This window comes from Tachysurus fulvidraco, chromosome 19 (genome assembly GCF_022655615.1).
Source record: "Tachysurus fulvidraco isolate hzauxx_2018 chromosome 19, HZAU_PFXX_2.0, whole genome shotgun sequence".
NCBI classification, from domain to species: Eukaryota; Metazoa; Chordata; class Actinopteri; order Siluriformes; family Bagridae; genus Tachysurus; species Tachysurus fulvidraco.
Window position 1 is genome coordinate 14,187,963 of NC_062536.1, and position 14,617 is coordinate 14,202,579.

General features: G+C 37.3%; 1 protein-coding gene across 11 annotated transcripts in view; it reads left to right on the top strand.

Moving 5' to 3' along the window:
- pcloa (piccolo presynaptic cytomatrix protein a) overlaps positions 1-14,617 on the top strand; it is a 57,014-nt gene that overhangs the window by 25,926 nt on the left and 16,471 nt on the right. For 8 of the 11 annotated variants that reach the window (XM_047804133.1, XM_047804134.1, XM_047804135.1 and 5 more), the window contains exons 7-16: positions 293-2,351; positions 3,927-3,995; positions 5,908-5,984; positions 6,281-6,356; positions 7,598-7,744; positions 11,024-11,132; positions 11,240-11,304; positions 13,033-13,232; positions 14,217-14,267; positions 14,383-14,513. In XM_047804133.1, coding sequence (XP_047660089.1) covers positions 293-2,351; positions 3,927-3,995; positions 5,908-5,984; positions 6,281-6,356; positions 7,598-7,744; positions 11,024-11,132; positions 11,240-11,304; positions 13,033-13,232; positions 14,217-14,267; positions 14,383-14,513 — 2,984 coding nt within the window. The remainder of the gene's footprint in view (positions 1-292; positions 2,352-3,926; positions 3,996-5,907; positions 5,985-6,280; positions 6,357-7,597; positions 7,745-11,023; positions 11,133-11,239; positions 11,305-13,032; positions 13,233-14,216; positions 14,268-14,382; positions 14,514-14,617) is intronic. The other 3 variants (XM_047804126.1, XM_047804136.1, XM_047804129.1) reach the window with 3 other exon arrangements.

Sequence of the window (14,617 nt, forward strand, 5' to 3'; positions counted from 1 at the left end):
TGTAGGACATATTATAATAGAATAGTGTCCATTATCAGCTAATCTTGTGTAATATATCTGTTTAGTTAATGCCTAATTGTTGCTAATGCTGTGAGTTTACTTCTCTTTAGAAATACAGAAAAATAGAAATCTATTTTTCTATTCTAAAATTTTTTTAATTTCCCTCCTGATGAAACACTAATGAAACAACAAGGACCAAATACCATTAGCTTGCTTTCTCCCTGCTTACTTTGAAGATGTTTGGTACATGTATGTTATATAATAAAATTTGTATTGCTTTTTTCTATGGCAGGGTAAAGGATCTCCAAATAGCACTCCCACTGGTACTCAAAAGAAAGTGAAGCGAACCCTTCCTAACCCACCTTCAGAAGAGGAGACTGGCAATGCTGGCCAGACGGCATACAGCACTGCCTCTGCCCGTCGCCGCCTTTGTCGAAGCTCCAACATGGCAAGGGCAAAAATCTTGCAGGATATTGACCGTGAACTGGATTTAGTAGAACGGGAATCCTCTAAACTCCGTAAAAAACAGGCTGAATTGGACGAAGAAGAGAAAGAGATTGATGCTAAACTGCGTTATCTGGAGATGGGGATCAACAGAAGGAAAGATGCTTTGCTCAAGGAAAGAGAAAAAAGGGAAAGGGCATATCTGCAAAGTGTTGCAGAGGACCGTGACTACATGTCTGACAGTGAAGTGAGCAATATACGAGAGACAAGAAGAAGTGATGGCAGAGAGGAAGTAAGCGGACTTGAACTTGAAAGACCTCACACTGCTCCGCAATCAGAACTAGATGAGTTTGTTCCTCCACAGACTAAATATGAGTATGGCAAATACTCCCAGTATCATTACCCACAATATCAGCAGTCCCTGTACCAGGCTCAACAGCCCTTCCAGTCCCAATCCATTTATTCTTCTGTACCCTCTCTCACTGCTTCACAGCAGCAAAGCTACCACCAGATGCTACTACTACAGCAAAAAGCAAGACAACAAGCTGCACTTTTGTCTGAACTTGATGCCACCAAAGTGTCCACCAACTATGAAAACTCATCCTATTTGGGAGGAAAGTATGGCAATCACCTTGATCTGCATGGCCTGGAAGACCGTGGAGGCAGCATGGCAGGAAGTCCCATGTCCAATGTGTCTGCAGACTCTTTCTATGCTGACTTAGATCAACATCACCAAACACCCAGAAGTTACCTGCTCCTAGAAGATGCAACTGAGCTTAGCAAGAGCACAGCTGGTCTCTCATCTACCAGTTATGGAATTGCTGAGAGGGAACTCGCCAAAGCAGAGTGCCTGCTGAGACGCACAGCAGCAGATGTTGGCACTGATTACCTTGCCAGTTCCTCAAGACTTCATTCCTATGGAAAGTCTCAAGATGATGAGGACCCAATGGAAGAACCATATGAGTTGAAGCTTCTAAAGCAGCAATTGAAGCAGGAGTTTAGAAGGAGCACAGGAGGGACTGAGAGCTTAGAGCAATTAGCTAGCCTCTCACATCATTATACTTCTAACACAGGTGTAACTAGTGGAGGCTATAGGGCTTTCCCCAAGACAGAGAAGTACAGCATAAGTAGATTAACTTTGGAAAAGCAGGCAGCTAAACAGCTTCCAACGTCCTTGCTCTACCAGAAACAGAAAAGTACAAGCAACGTTGGAAAATACTCTATCCAGGATAGTAGGGGGTTAGACACAGATTATAGTAGCTACTTGGGATCTAGTGGTGCTTCACCAAGATCAAGCAGATTATTACAGGATGAAATCACTTTTGGGCTTCGTAAGAATATTGCAGAGCAGCAAAAGTACCTGGGCTCAACTCTAGGGGTCAATTTGGCTGGTTCACTTAACTTAGGCCAGAGTCTTAACTTGAGTTCTGGTGTAAGGTCAACTCTGGGAGAGGACTCTGCTTATCCAAGTGGGAGCCGCTCCCGGCCTTCTTCTAGGCCTACGTCTATGTATGGCCTGGATCTGTCTATCAAACGGGACATCTCTAGCTCCTCCTTGAGGCTCAAATCAGAGGGTGACACTTCCTCAGAGACTGCTGCCTATCAGGCACCATCAGGTAGGACAAAGCCTACCAGCTTGCCTATTGGTCAGGGTGGGCGCGGGCGAATCCCAATTGTGGCACAAAACTCTGAGGAAGAGAGCCCACTGAGTCCGGTGGGTCAGCCGATGGGTATGGCACGGGCATCTGCAGGTCCGCTCCCGCCTATATCCGCCGACTCCCGTGACCAGTTTGGGTCATGTCTCTCTCTTCAGGATCCTCAGCAGCAGCACCTCAGGGAGGACCCTACTAGAGGACGCAGCTATATGCTCATAGATGACCTGCAGGGCACAATGTCTGATAGTGAAGGTAATTTTTATACCAGATCCTTCCCATTTGCTTCAATTTACTTTGGCTACCATCTGCACTTTGTTTTCCTGAATATTATTCAAGTATCTATGTTAAAGCCTATTAAAGATCTTTTCTTTCTGCTTTTATTCATTTAATTTTCTTATTTTATTTTTTTGGATATAAATATGAAAGCTTTATATTTCATCTGTCTGCTGCCCACCTATTTTGTTCCATAGTATATACAGAATGATTATACCATATATAATTATTTTGTACTCTATAAAAATGCATGAATAAAAGACATTATATCTATATATTATACAATTTGAGGATATAATATAAGGAATTGTTGTCTAGCCTTACAATCATCTATAATACTCTAGCTTTACTCTAGCATACACCGTATAAAGTAATTTTCACAAAGAGAATAATAAAATATATAATACTTTCAGAGGAACTAATGCTGCACTGTATTTGTAATCTTAAAAATAAAAAATAAGATGCACTATAATATTTAGAGTGAATGAATAATATTAGATTAGATTTAAAGTCTGTCTGTCATGTTCAGCTGTTCTGTCACCATTGACAGTGGGGCAATAGTGGGGCATAGGTTGTAGGGCATTTTGTGTCAAGCAAATTATTTTGAAACAAATAAATAATATATATCTTAGGTATAATGAAAGTAATCCGAAATAACAACAACAACAATAATAATAATAATAATAATAATAGCAATTCTTAATAGAAGCTAATAATTAACAGCATATTGATAGATTTCATTTTTCTGGTTAATAAAATCGTAAAACAAAAGATGTATCATAGATAGGGCAGTGGTGGCTCAACTGGTTAAGGCTCTGGGTTGTTGATCGGAGGATCGGGGTTCAAGGCCCAGCACAGCCAAGCTGCCATTGCTGGCCCCTTGAGCAAGGCCCTCAACAATCCCTGCTCCAGGGGCGCTGTATCATAGCTGCCCCTGCACTCTGACCCCAATCTCCTCAGTTGTTGTATGTGAAGAAAAGTATTCCACTGTGCTGTAAAGTATATGTGGCGATAATAAAGGCTTCTATAGAACAAACTTTTCATTCTCTTTTTTTTTTTGATGGCCTTGGTTGCTAGTGTTAGGTGTATTGTTGTGCCTGTTATATTGAATTACTAGATTTGAGTTTTATTTATTTCCTTTCATTTTATAGCCTGTTCATATCTGAAAATATAGATATTTTGAGCTTAAATGTGCTTAATTTGACAGCATGGGAATTTTCTGTTGAACTTTTGTTTAAATGACCTACGTTTTTTGATTGCATGCATGTGTTGTGCTCTTACAATAATAAATAAATGGATTGCATGTGTTTTCCTTTTGTTTGAATAAACTTTTCTGCTTGCTTGCTTGCTTGAGGATCTACACACCTCTGCATGCCATGCTAAATACTTGATAAATGATACCATTTACACAATATACTACACCAATGATTACATTATTTGTATGTTAATGTTGTCAAACGCAGTGATAATGGACATTTCTCCTCTCACTTAATACCATATGATGAATGCATCATATGTTTCATATGGAAGTAAATGCATTTGCCTTGGTTACAGCACTAAGTGAATCCCTGGTGGGTCTGAACAGAGACGATCCAGGAAACACACATGAAAATGTCACAGACGGTAGAGTATGACCACCTTAGCTTTCAGCTCCCCTATCCCTCCCTTCTAACACCCACCATTTACCCGCCCTCTAACAACCAATGCCAAAGCCCTACGCACTGTACCATGACCACCCAACTCCTAATCACCCATAAGCCCATAGTCCACTGTATTGACTGAAAATTCATCTCCATAACAAAATACAGGGAGTATGATAAGCACACATTAATACTGTATGTGCAGTAGTGTATCAGCGAGTATAGTTTAAGTTTGTGTTGCATGTTCATCTCTATTAAACATATCCCAATTTTCTAGGCTACACAACAGGCTACACAACTAGCTCTATATTTTATAAACATTGTTTTGTTAAATAGTTTACAAATATTAATTTTCATATCATGGTACGTCTGACTGTGAAAGTTCCAAAGGATCAGGTTATATCTGTAGTTATATAGTTATATCTGTTTTTGTTACTTCATGAGAGAAACACTTTTATAATTATGGCATGCCGTGTAAAAAGCAGAAATAATTTTGTTGCTATATATAAAATGTTTTTTGTTGTCTGTTTGTTTTTTAGGCTAATTACGGCTTTCAAATTATTAATACTCACATAATTTATATTTGGTTAAGCTGCATGTTTCACACACCTGGAGAGATTCTTGAACATTACTCCATGCAGAACATTTTCAGCATTTTCTGCATGTTTCAGCATATATGTATATATATATATATATATATATATATATATATATATATATATATATATATATATATATATATATATATACAGTACATAAGAGACATAATACATAAAATGTAATATACATTTATATTCATTTTGATACAACAATACATATTATTTAGATTAATATAATACAAGAATTCAAGATTAATATTAGACTTATATTAAATGTAATGTAAATTTAGTTGACAGTTATATATCAGAGCTGAACATACTAAGCAGAATTCTTGCTGCCATCATTTATCACAAAATTTCATGGACCACTACCTTCTAGCAATCATTTTTTTGCATCCCTATTCTTATACAATGCATCCAGATACTTATACTATATACTCTGTACTAAAACTATGTACTCTTTTTATGAAGAGGTATGTGAGTGTGTATCAAAAGAGTACACATGTACTGGGATATACAAACATAGCATGTAAGAGAAGAGAAGGAAGCTGTTGCAAAACTCATTGTGGCCTTTCAGCTTCATTTATTATACTTTATACTGCATAATTAATACAATATAATTTAAATGACCATTTTCTTTATTTATTTGTCCATGTTTTATTTACACCTATCTAAAATGCATCCTACCTACCTACATTCCTTCTCTCCTTCTCTCTCATACAAGGAGACTTGGGCCATATCACTTTTGTGGTACTCATTTCAACATTCTACAATTTTGACACACCAAGTCTGACCTTGGCTTCTATTTAGAATGGTTAGAATGTGAATTGAGATGCAGCAGTTGTTTGTAATGTTGATTTCATTCTTCTTTTTTGCTCAAGGGTGTCAAAATTCTAAATACTTTGTTTCTGGACAACATCGTAGATGGTACAGAAATATATGTGCCACTTCTGAAGAAAATATTTTTCCATATTCTTTTGAGACATTAATATAGCTCTAATTTTTCTGTCATTAATTCTGGGCAGAATTAGACAAAGACTTGTCCAAATTTGGAAATTTGCCATCTTCATTTTTGGTTTATTTATTATGTCCCCAATTTTTGCTGGCATAAAAACCATGGATATTCCCCACTGCACGATATCCTGCGTTTGCATGTTTGGAAAGATTAATAGTACCTTGACTAAAAAAACATGTCACCAGTGTTTATGTTGACCCTTATGCCTTAGGCTAGGGTTCTGATTTATAAACCGGCAAGCAGTTTTTAATTGGGTTGATTCTAATCTGATTTTTCTAAAGCATACCATCTCCGTCGGGAGGAGACTGACTGGTTTGATAAACCACGAGAGGATGGACAGGGCCTGGACTGGAGACAGGTCAAGAATAACTCAACATACAAACACATACACACATACAACACATAAGTCCAGTACATATTCTTGTATCGAAGAAAAAAAATTCAAGGCATTTCCTATACACTTAAAGTGTCAGTCACATTATGAGAAAAGAACATTTTAGAGAACATGCACTCTTTGTTCCTCTAGTGCAGCAATGAGCCGAAAATACGAATGCATTTATTAATTTTGACCTAGTACTAATCACAGTATTTCTGTAGTAGAAACTCTAAAGTGTCTCTGTGTGAAACTGCTTGTGCTTATTTAATATGGCGCAGATGAAGTCCCAGCAGTACCCATTTTCCCATTCAAGAATAAAGCTTCAAAGGGATCCTAAAGACCGCAGTGTGTCAGGTAAATTACTAATATCAGTACTCACTGGATAGCTCTCGCTGTATTTGAATAATTCATGCAGAAATGACAAACACTAATGAAAATGAGCGCATATTATTTAACAATGTATTTATGCATAAATGTACATATTAAGAAAAAGGAACGTCAAACATATAAAACGTATTAGATTAATATGCACATGAAACAATGAAACAAACTCCAATACCTAATTACCTGGCTATAAATCTATTACAAATAAATAAGCCCAGTTAATAAAAATGTTTCAAGTTGTACTCATAAACACATAGGCTATTCCGATACATGGGAGGAACATGATATGCTGAAAATATAGACAATTTAGACAATGATAATATGCTTTCCTTTCATGGTAAGGACATGGAGCTGATGCATACTGAGGCTAGCTGAGGCTTACATGCAGATATCATGAAAGACAAAAAGTATTAAGTATTAAATACTTTCTGGCCATTTTTTTATGATGCAAATAACATGAAAAGTTAAGTTAAGAAGTTTTGTGCTGAAACTCATATAACAAGGAACCCTTTCATGTACAATACTTCCCAGTTAGCATCTTCATTCGCTTGTAATTAGTCCAACATGCAGTTTGTAACAATGTAAATGCACAGTATACATGCCTAGATATTGGATCTGGGCAGATATTTCATGGCATGCCAGGAAGGTGGCACATTTCCTCTTTCCTCGTTAGTCATCATAGCCCAAAGTGGCATGAAATGCACATTACTATCAGATTATTCCCCTAATTACAAACAAGGTCTTCATTTGGCAATCTCAAAATATCAATTGTGGTGTAAAAATCGTGAGAAATTATAGTCTTATTATAATTCTACATGTATTAAGAATCCAGCCAAAAATGTACTTTAGTGAAAGTTATTTTCCTTTTATAATAAAATGGTCAAAATTTGGATTCAATTAAGAAGCTCACAGCAAATGACACATTGAGCTATATTGTGATAGTTTTTTTTTCTTCATTAAGGAATTTGAATGGATGCTTTAAACTAAAAATGCAAATGAAATAAGTTGGAGCTATTAAAGTTTTTATATATCCAGCCATTTGAATATCTAAATAGGAATAAAAGGAGTAAGGTTTTTTCCTTGGAAATTCAATTAAGAGTAAAATGTATCTCAAGTGAAGTATAAAAACCCTACTATATATTAGCAGTATGTTTTTTTGTGATTCTAATTAGTTTGCTTGAAAGTCAAAATCAGATTCCTTTTAATTTAAGGTCTTTGCAATGGGCCTGCAGGCAACGGACTGGGCATTCGCATAATCGGGGGTAAAGAGGTTCCAGGCAGTGACGGGGAGATTGGAGCATATGTGGCCAAAGTCTTACCTGGTGGAGCAGCAGAACAGTCTGGAAAGATTGTAGAAGGTAAGACTTTAAGGGTGCATTTTTTAAAATCTTTTGAATTTGTTTAATTGAATTTGCCACGTACATTTCCATGCAATAATTTGTTTCCTTAATCATGAAGTTTAAAAACTAGATCATGAACCTCACCAGATTCTCAGATCTTCACAGGGAAGATCGTCCTTCTGACATTAAACATGGTTTGACGTAATGTTGAATGAAGAAGACTGGAAAAAGAAATAAATAGATCTGTATCTGCATGGTGATTCGTCACCTTCAGGCAGCAGGGATGACTCATTCATAAAGTGAAGAAGTATAAAGATAGATGAGGCCAGGAATAAGCAGCAGTTGAGGTTCTAGTCAAACTGGGTTTTTATGTTATGGCATGTGTGCTGCAGCTAAACTTTACTGTGGATTTTAGAGACGGACGGATGTTTATGCATGAAAATACTTTAGTTTACACAAACTAAACCCTTAGTTTTTACCTTTTTCATTAAAACCCTTTATTTACCTGTAAAAGTGAACTTATCTTTGGCAAATGTTGTAGTTCATGGTTCATTCCGCTTGACATGTCATTTTGAATGTTCAGTAAAGATGGACATGCCAAATTTTTTTTTGATTACGTTTCTAATATTCGTGAAGTCATGAAAGCTATAAAGTAACGCACGTGAAATAAGAAGAGTCAAGAGTCAATCTTTTATTTTTGATTCTTTACATTGCATTTCTTTGCCTTGACAGCTGCTTTGCTTGACAATCCTTGCCATTCTTTCGACCAGCTTCATAATGCAATCACCTGAAATGCTTTTTAAACACTTTTGAAGGATTTTCTACATATTCTAAGCACTTTTAGGCTCATTTTCCTTCATTCTGCAGTCCAGTAATGTTACAAATGAATGAGTCGAGTTAAATGTACATTTTAAGCTTCATGGTACATTTTTCCCCACTCTTTTCAGTTGGGCTTAATTCTGGTGACTGTGGAAGCCAGGTCATCTGCTGTAACACACCCTCAATCTCCTTCATTCATAGAAATCTCTTACACAACCTGGAGGTGTGCTTTGGATCATTTTCTTGTTGGAAAAACAATAGAAGACTTAATTAAGAACAAATCAGATGGCACGGCGTGTTGTTGTTTTAGCCATACTGGTTAAATAAAGATTTCTTGCTATATTATGGACCACTGCAACCACAAATAATGGCCTTCTACCAAATGCTGTTACTTATCCTATTACTATCTCGTCATAACACGGATACAGAAATGCATTATGGAAGAAAGGCATTAGACTAAAGAGCTTGTAATTTGGTACACAATGTAATTAGGGTGAGATAATAACCAAGAATTCATATATTGTAAAAAAAAAAATAATAATAATTAAAAAAAATAAATAAAATAATAATAATAATAATAATAATAATAATAATAATAATAATAATAATAATAATAATAATAATAATAAATGTCTGTTTGTATGATTTATCAGATTGAAGAATAGGTAATAGATTTTATGAAAGTTGTGGTAAATTATAGTCATTAAATTTTTGCAACATAGCTCAGCTCTGTTGCCATTGACATAAGTCAAATGTACTGGAGCTGCCTGGCCATCAAGGACTTTTTAAGATGTCCAGATTTATGACAGAATCGTTATTTTAGAACTTTATAGGGCTTTTGCGGGTTGTTTTATACGTAGTAAATCTTGAAACCTGTATTGATCACAGTTGTAGCTGACAGGAAATACTAATGACATGCCTTTCTCCTGGCACAAGATTGTGCATGAGGGAACAGTAAATTATGACTGCTTTGGCTTTGTCTGTTATGTTGCATCCAGAAGATCCTGTCAAAGGAGAGATAGGTGGAAACCACACAGCACTGTCCCTGTCTGTGCTTAAGCTTTTTTAAGAGGCCTGAGCAAACAGCTGGTATTTTTCTAGTCTTCTAAAGCCTCTTCTGATGCCACTCATCTCTCTTGATATTTGTCTATTTTCTGCTTTAGTGACAAATTCTGCTTTAGTGACAAATTTTTTTATTTTTTTATTTCCACTTATATTTCCTAATGTTATAAAAAGATCAGCAATCTTGTTTCAGATATTTAAACAGATAAATTATTTTATTTTATAATTATATCAAATTTCAATCTAAAAAGGCTTGTGTGTGTGTGTGTGTGTGTGTGTGTGTGTGTGTGTGTGTGTGTGTGTGTGTGTGTGTGTGTCAGACTTATAAACCCCACATTCTAGATTTGAATCACATGAAATCTCATTTTGTACTTTTATGTCCAATTTCCTCCAAATCTATTTTTTTCCATGAAACACAAATTAAGATTTTTCTAAATGACCCGTGTTCATGAAATTGTTCATGTTCATTCATATTTTGAAATATATTCCAGAGGATTTTACCAGAAATGTTGATTATTGTTGTATTTATGTTAGATTTTGTAATAAAAAAAATGTAAACAGCCTGGGGTGTTTTTTTGATTAAACAATAAATTAAAACAAATATTTTAATTCTAAAAACATCCAGGTTTACGGTTGTATTAAGCATGTAAATTCATGCAACTATAATTAGAGAAATCCTCTTTCACATAAATCAATGCAATTTTTTTTAATGGAAAAAAAAAACTTTTTTCACATCACATTAGCAATAAACTCCTTTTCTGGTATCTGTTGTTTTTAGCTCATGAACAATTGCAATATTCGCTTATAGTATCATGCCTAAAACAAAGATTAAATCTAACCTTGTGCATTAACATTTGCTTCCTCTCTGAGTGAGATCCTTCCCAGTATATCACATTCCACCCATGTAGCAAATGTCAAATGTTTCAGCACTGTGTTCGAGCGTTGGAGGTGTGTGTGGTCGGCATGGATACAACAGCTCACAGATTTTCTGTTATACAGTAAGGCTAAGGCAGAAAACGAGGTTGTTAAAGAAGTGTCAACAGGACATTCATTTCCTATTCCGCACCTTTGAGTGGATGCATGTGTTAAGTCTGTGAGCAGTAACCACGCCATACACTGACCCTGCAGGCATGCCAACGCTCTATCGCAGGGTGGGAGCGCTGCGACGTAGAAAGAGGGCTTACCTAGCCTACCTCAAGACTCGTTTTCACCTGTGTAAGTGCTCCGAGTAGGAGCTTGTGTTTGAGTTTGTGGTTGCTGTGGGGTGCACTACACTTTTGCTATACCTTGCTGAGTGTGTTTGGGTGTTAAGCGTTATAGATGTTCTGAGATGGAGTGATGCGGTGTTGATCTTTTTAGCAAATTATGCTTAATAACAGTGTGTGTATTACTGATTGCATGCAATTCTATGTGTAGGAATGCAGGTCCTGGAATGGAATGGCATCTCTTTGTCTGGCAAAACCTACGAGGAGGTTCAGGGATTGGTCAGTCAACTATGTGCAGAAGCAGAGCTCTGTGTCAGACTGTAAGTGTCAGAGTATGTTTTTAATATAGAGTTAACTATGATTTTTTTATCAATGTCTGATTAGTCAGGTTTTAATCCTATTTCTCATCTATTCTATTTTATTTTAGGGATCTGAACATGCTGTCAGACTCCGAGGGCTCCCACTTGGACCTTCATGAGCAGACCAAAGCAGGTACAATAAAAACAAAACAAGAAAATTAGAATTTGCTCAATTGAGAAGACTTTTAATGTCAGTACAATATAATGTATAATGTTATGTATTGTAACATGTGGTGCAAGGCAGGATACAAGGTAAACGTGGGGCAAATTACAAACAAGATAACAAAATAGGCAGGAGAAGCTGATCAAGATTAACCTATAATCATAAACAAGGAAATGAATCCAGGGTCAAAACCAGAAAGTGCAACAAACCATAACACAAAAAAAGGAACTATATCTAGATACTCAAAGAAAACAAAGGCTTGGACTTAATGAAAACGATGCACGGAAAGACAATGAACAATGACACACAGAGGATATAAAAAGGCAAACTTATCAAGAATTACTACAGAACAGGTGAGCACAATCGAGCAACAGACCAATAACAGGACAGCAGTGGAGTCAGGACTAGGACAAAAATCAAAACACACGGCATCATATAATGAATATTGTCACTGGTAACTGTGAACCAAACGGGGAAAAACATGCCACATATTTATTAAAGGAATGACAAACTTATTACAGGAATACCCAAGTGATTTTCAGCCTATTCTCAATCGACAACATTTCACACAATACACATCAGTCGTTTCAACACATATCTTTGTAATCAGAAAAGTGTGAAAAGCATTTTTCTCTAAAGTTACTTAAGATTAAAAGCCTAAGGGCGTTTGCCGAATTCCTCAAATAAAGTTTTAAACTTATGTGACTATATAACACATTTAAAATCAAGATAGACAGACATGGACATGTGAATGTATTACTAAATGTGTTTGTTTGTAGGTTTATGAAGGAAAAAAATGTCACACAATTCTTGTTTAAATGCAACAATAAATTTAATTTCATTTTAGTTTGTATTATTTATAAGTATACATCTAAGTACATAAAACTATAGACACTAACTTACACACAACTCGAAGAAAAGAACTCCATGATGCAAAACACAACATGGTGGGAATAGATAGAAAGGGTAATTGCATGTGTGCAGAGATGGGAAGGAATAAAGATAAGGGTGGGCAAGGACATATGAACAAACAATCCATAGCATGATACATGAAAAACACACTGCCAGTACAAAAAAAAAAAAAAACAGACACAAGACCACAGGAATAAATAGGGAAGGTAATTGGGGAGATGTGAGGAACAGGTGTGCAGAGGAGGGAATGGGTAAAAGATAGCGCAGGGCAAACACGTGAACAAACATAAGACACATGCACAGGATATAAACAAATCCTACCAGAACGTCTTCCTGGGGTTTAGACAGGGAATACTCGGCTAGTACCCCATCTATGACTGTCCAAGCATAACCCTGACAAAGCTAGTGATGACCGAATCAAGGTATAACTCTTAAGGTGATATGAGGAAGAAAGCTTGAGGGGACTCAAAAGAAACCCACCCTCTTCTGGTTGACACTGGATAGTGGGATTATAAATCATTACAGTATACATGTGTAGAAAGGTAAAGACAAATAGAATTAACTGTGTTAAAAATATGTTATGCAGGGGCAGATGGTGAGTAAGTATCCTGCACAGGATTTGATTATTTATGATTACAACAGCAGTTCTTAGGTGCAAATTTAGAGTATAGGTTTTGTAATGCTGACATTACTGTAAAATGTCAGCATTCTTCTGAAACCGTTCTTCGGAAAACAAAGAACATGTACAAATAGATTTCCTCTGAGCTCCCTCCATGCTGTGCGTAGAACGGCCACCAAGGTCTCCAGGTGTTGACCCCAAGCAATTGGCTGCAGAGCTTCAAAAGGTGTCTCAGCAGCAGGCGCCCAGCTCCACAGCCTCCTCACTGACGGCGCTGGACAAATCTTCGGCTTCAGGAGCTTCCAGCTCTGTGCCAAGCCCCAGGCAGCCTGCTTCACCTTCCGTTAGCAAGAAACGTCACAGCAAGGTGCCCATACACACATGCACGCGCACACACATGCATGCACACATGCACAGACACACACACACACACACACACAAACACACACGCTTCCGTTAGCAAGAAACACCACAGCAAGGTGCCCAAACACACACACATACAAACACACAGACACATGAATACGAACACATAGAAACATGCATACACACAAACAACATACAAACAAACACAAACACATACACTCACACAAGAGACACCACAGCAAGGTGCCCAAACACACACACACACACACACACACACACACACACACACACACACACACACACACAGTCCTGCATGTACACCCTGCTATACCTTCCAATAGCAAGAGACACCACAGCAAGGTGCCCAAACACACACACACACACACACACACACACACACACACACACACACATAGTCCTGCATGTACACCCTGCTATACCTTCCAATAGCAAGAGACACCACAGCAAGGTGCCCAAACACACACACACACACACACACACACACACACACACACACACACACACACACACACACACACACACACACACACAAACACACACAAACACACACAAACACACACATAGTCCTGCATGTACACCCTGCTATACCTTCCAATAGCAAGAGACACCACAGCAAGGTGCCCAAACACACAAACACACACACACACACAAACACACACATAGTCCTGCATGTACACCCTGCTTTACCTTCCAATAGCAAGAGACACCACAACAAGGTGCCCACACACACACACACACACACACACACACACACACAAAAAACATACAATCATACAGACACACATACATATACACACAAGCATTAAACCAAACACACACACACACACACACACACACACACACACACACACATACACACACACACACACACAGTTCCGCATGTACAGCTTGCTTTTATATAATACAAAAGCAAAGCACAACATTACACTTTCATGGACTCTAATCCACATTTTATATCTTTGTCTAGACCTCAGAAGCTGCAAAAACCCAGTCTCACCCAATCACAGGAGAGATCCAGGTAAAGCTGACACTGTTATTTAAGCCTGTTTGTTTGGTAGCTTGATTTTAAACACTGATGAGATTGTAGTATATCCGACTGTGCTTTGTCTCACATCTCACCTGCTTTTTTGTAGCTTCAAATCAATTATGACAAGCAGCTGGGCAACCTCATTGTTCATGTTCTCCAAGCACGCAACCTGGCACCACGGGACAACAACGGCTACTCTGACCCCTTTGTAAAAGTCTACCTTCTGCCTGGAAGAGGGTAAGTGAAATCCAGAGACATTTTGTTACACATCATAGCTTGAATCTAAGGATTATCTATGGAAAATATTTAGTGTGGAAAGGTTTAAATGCGTCTAAAGATTT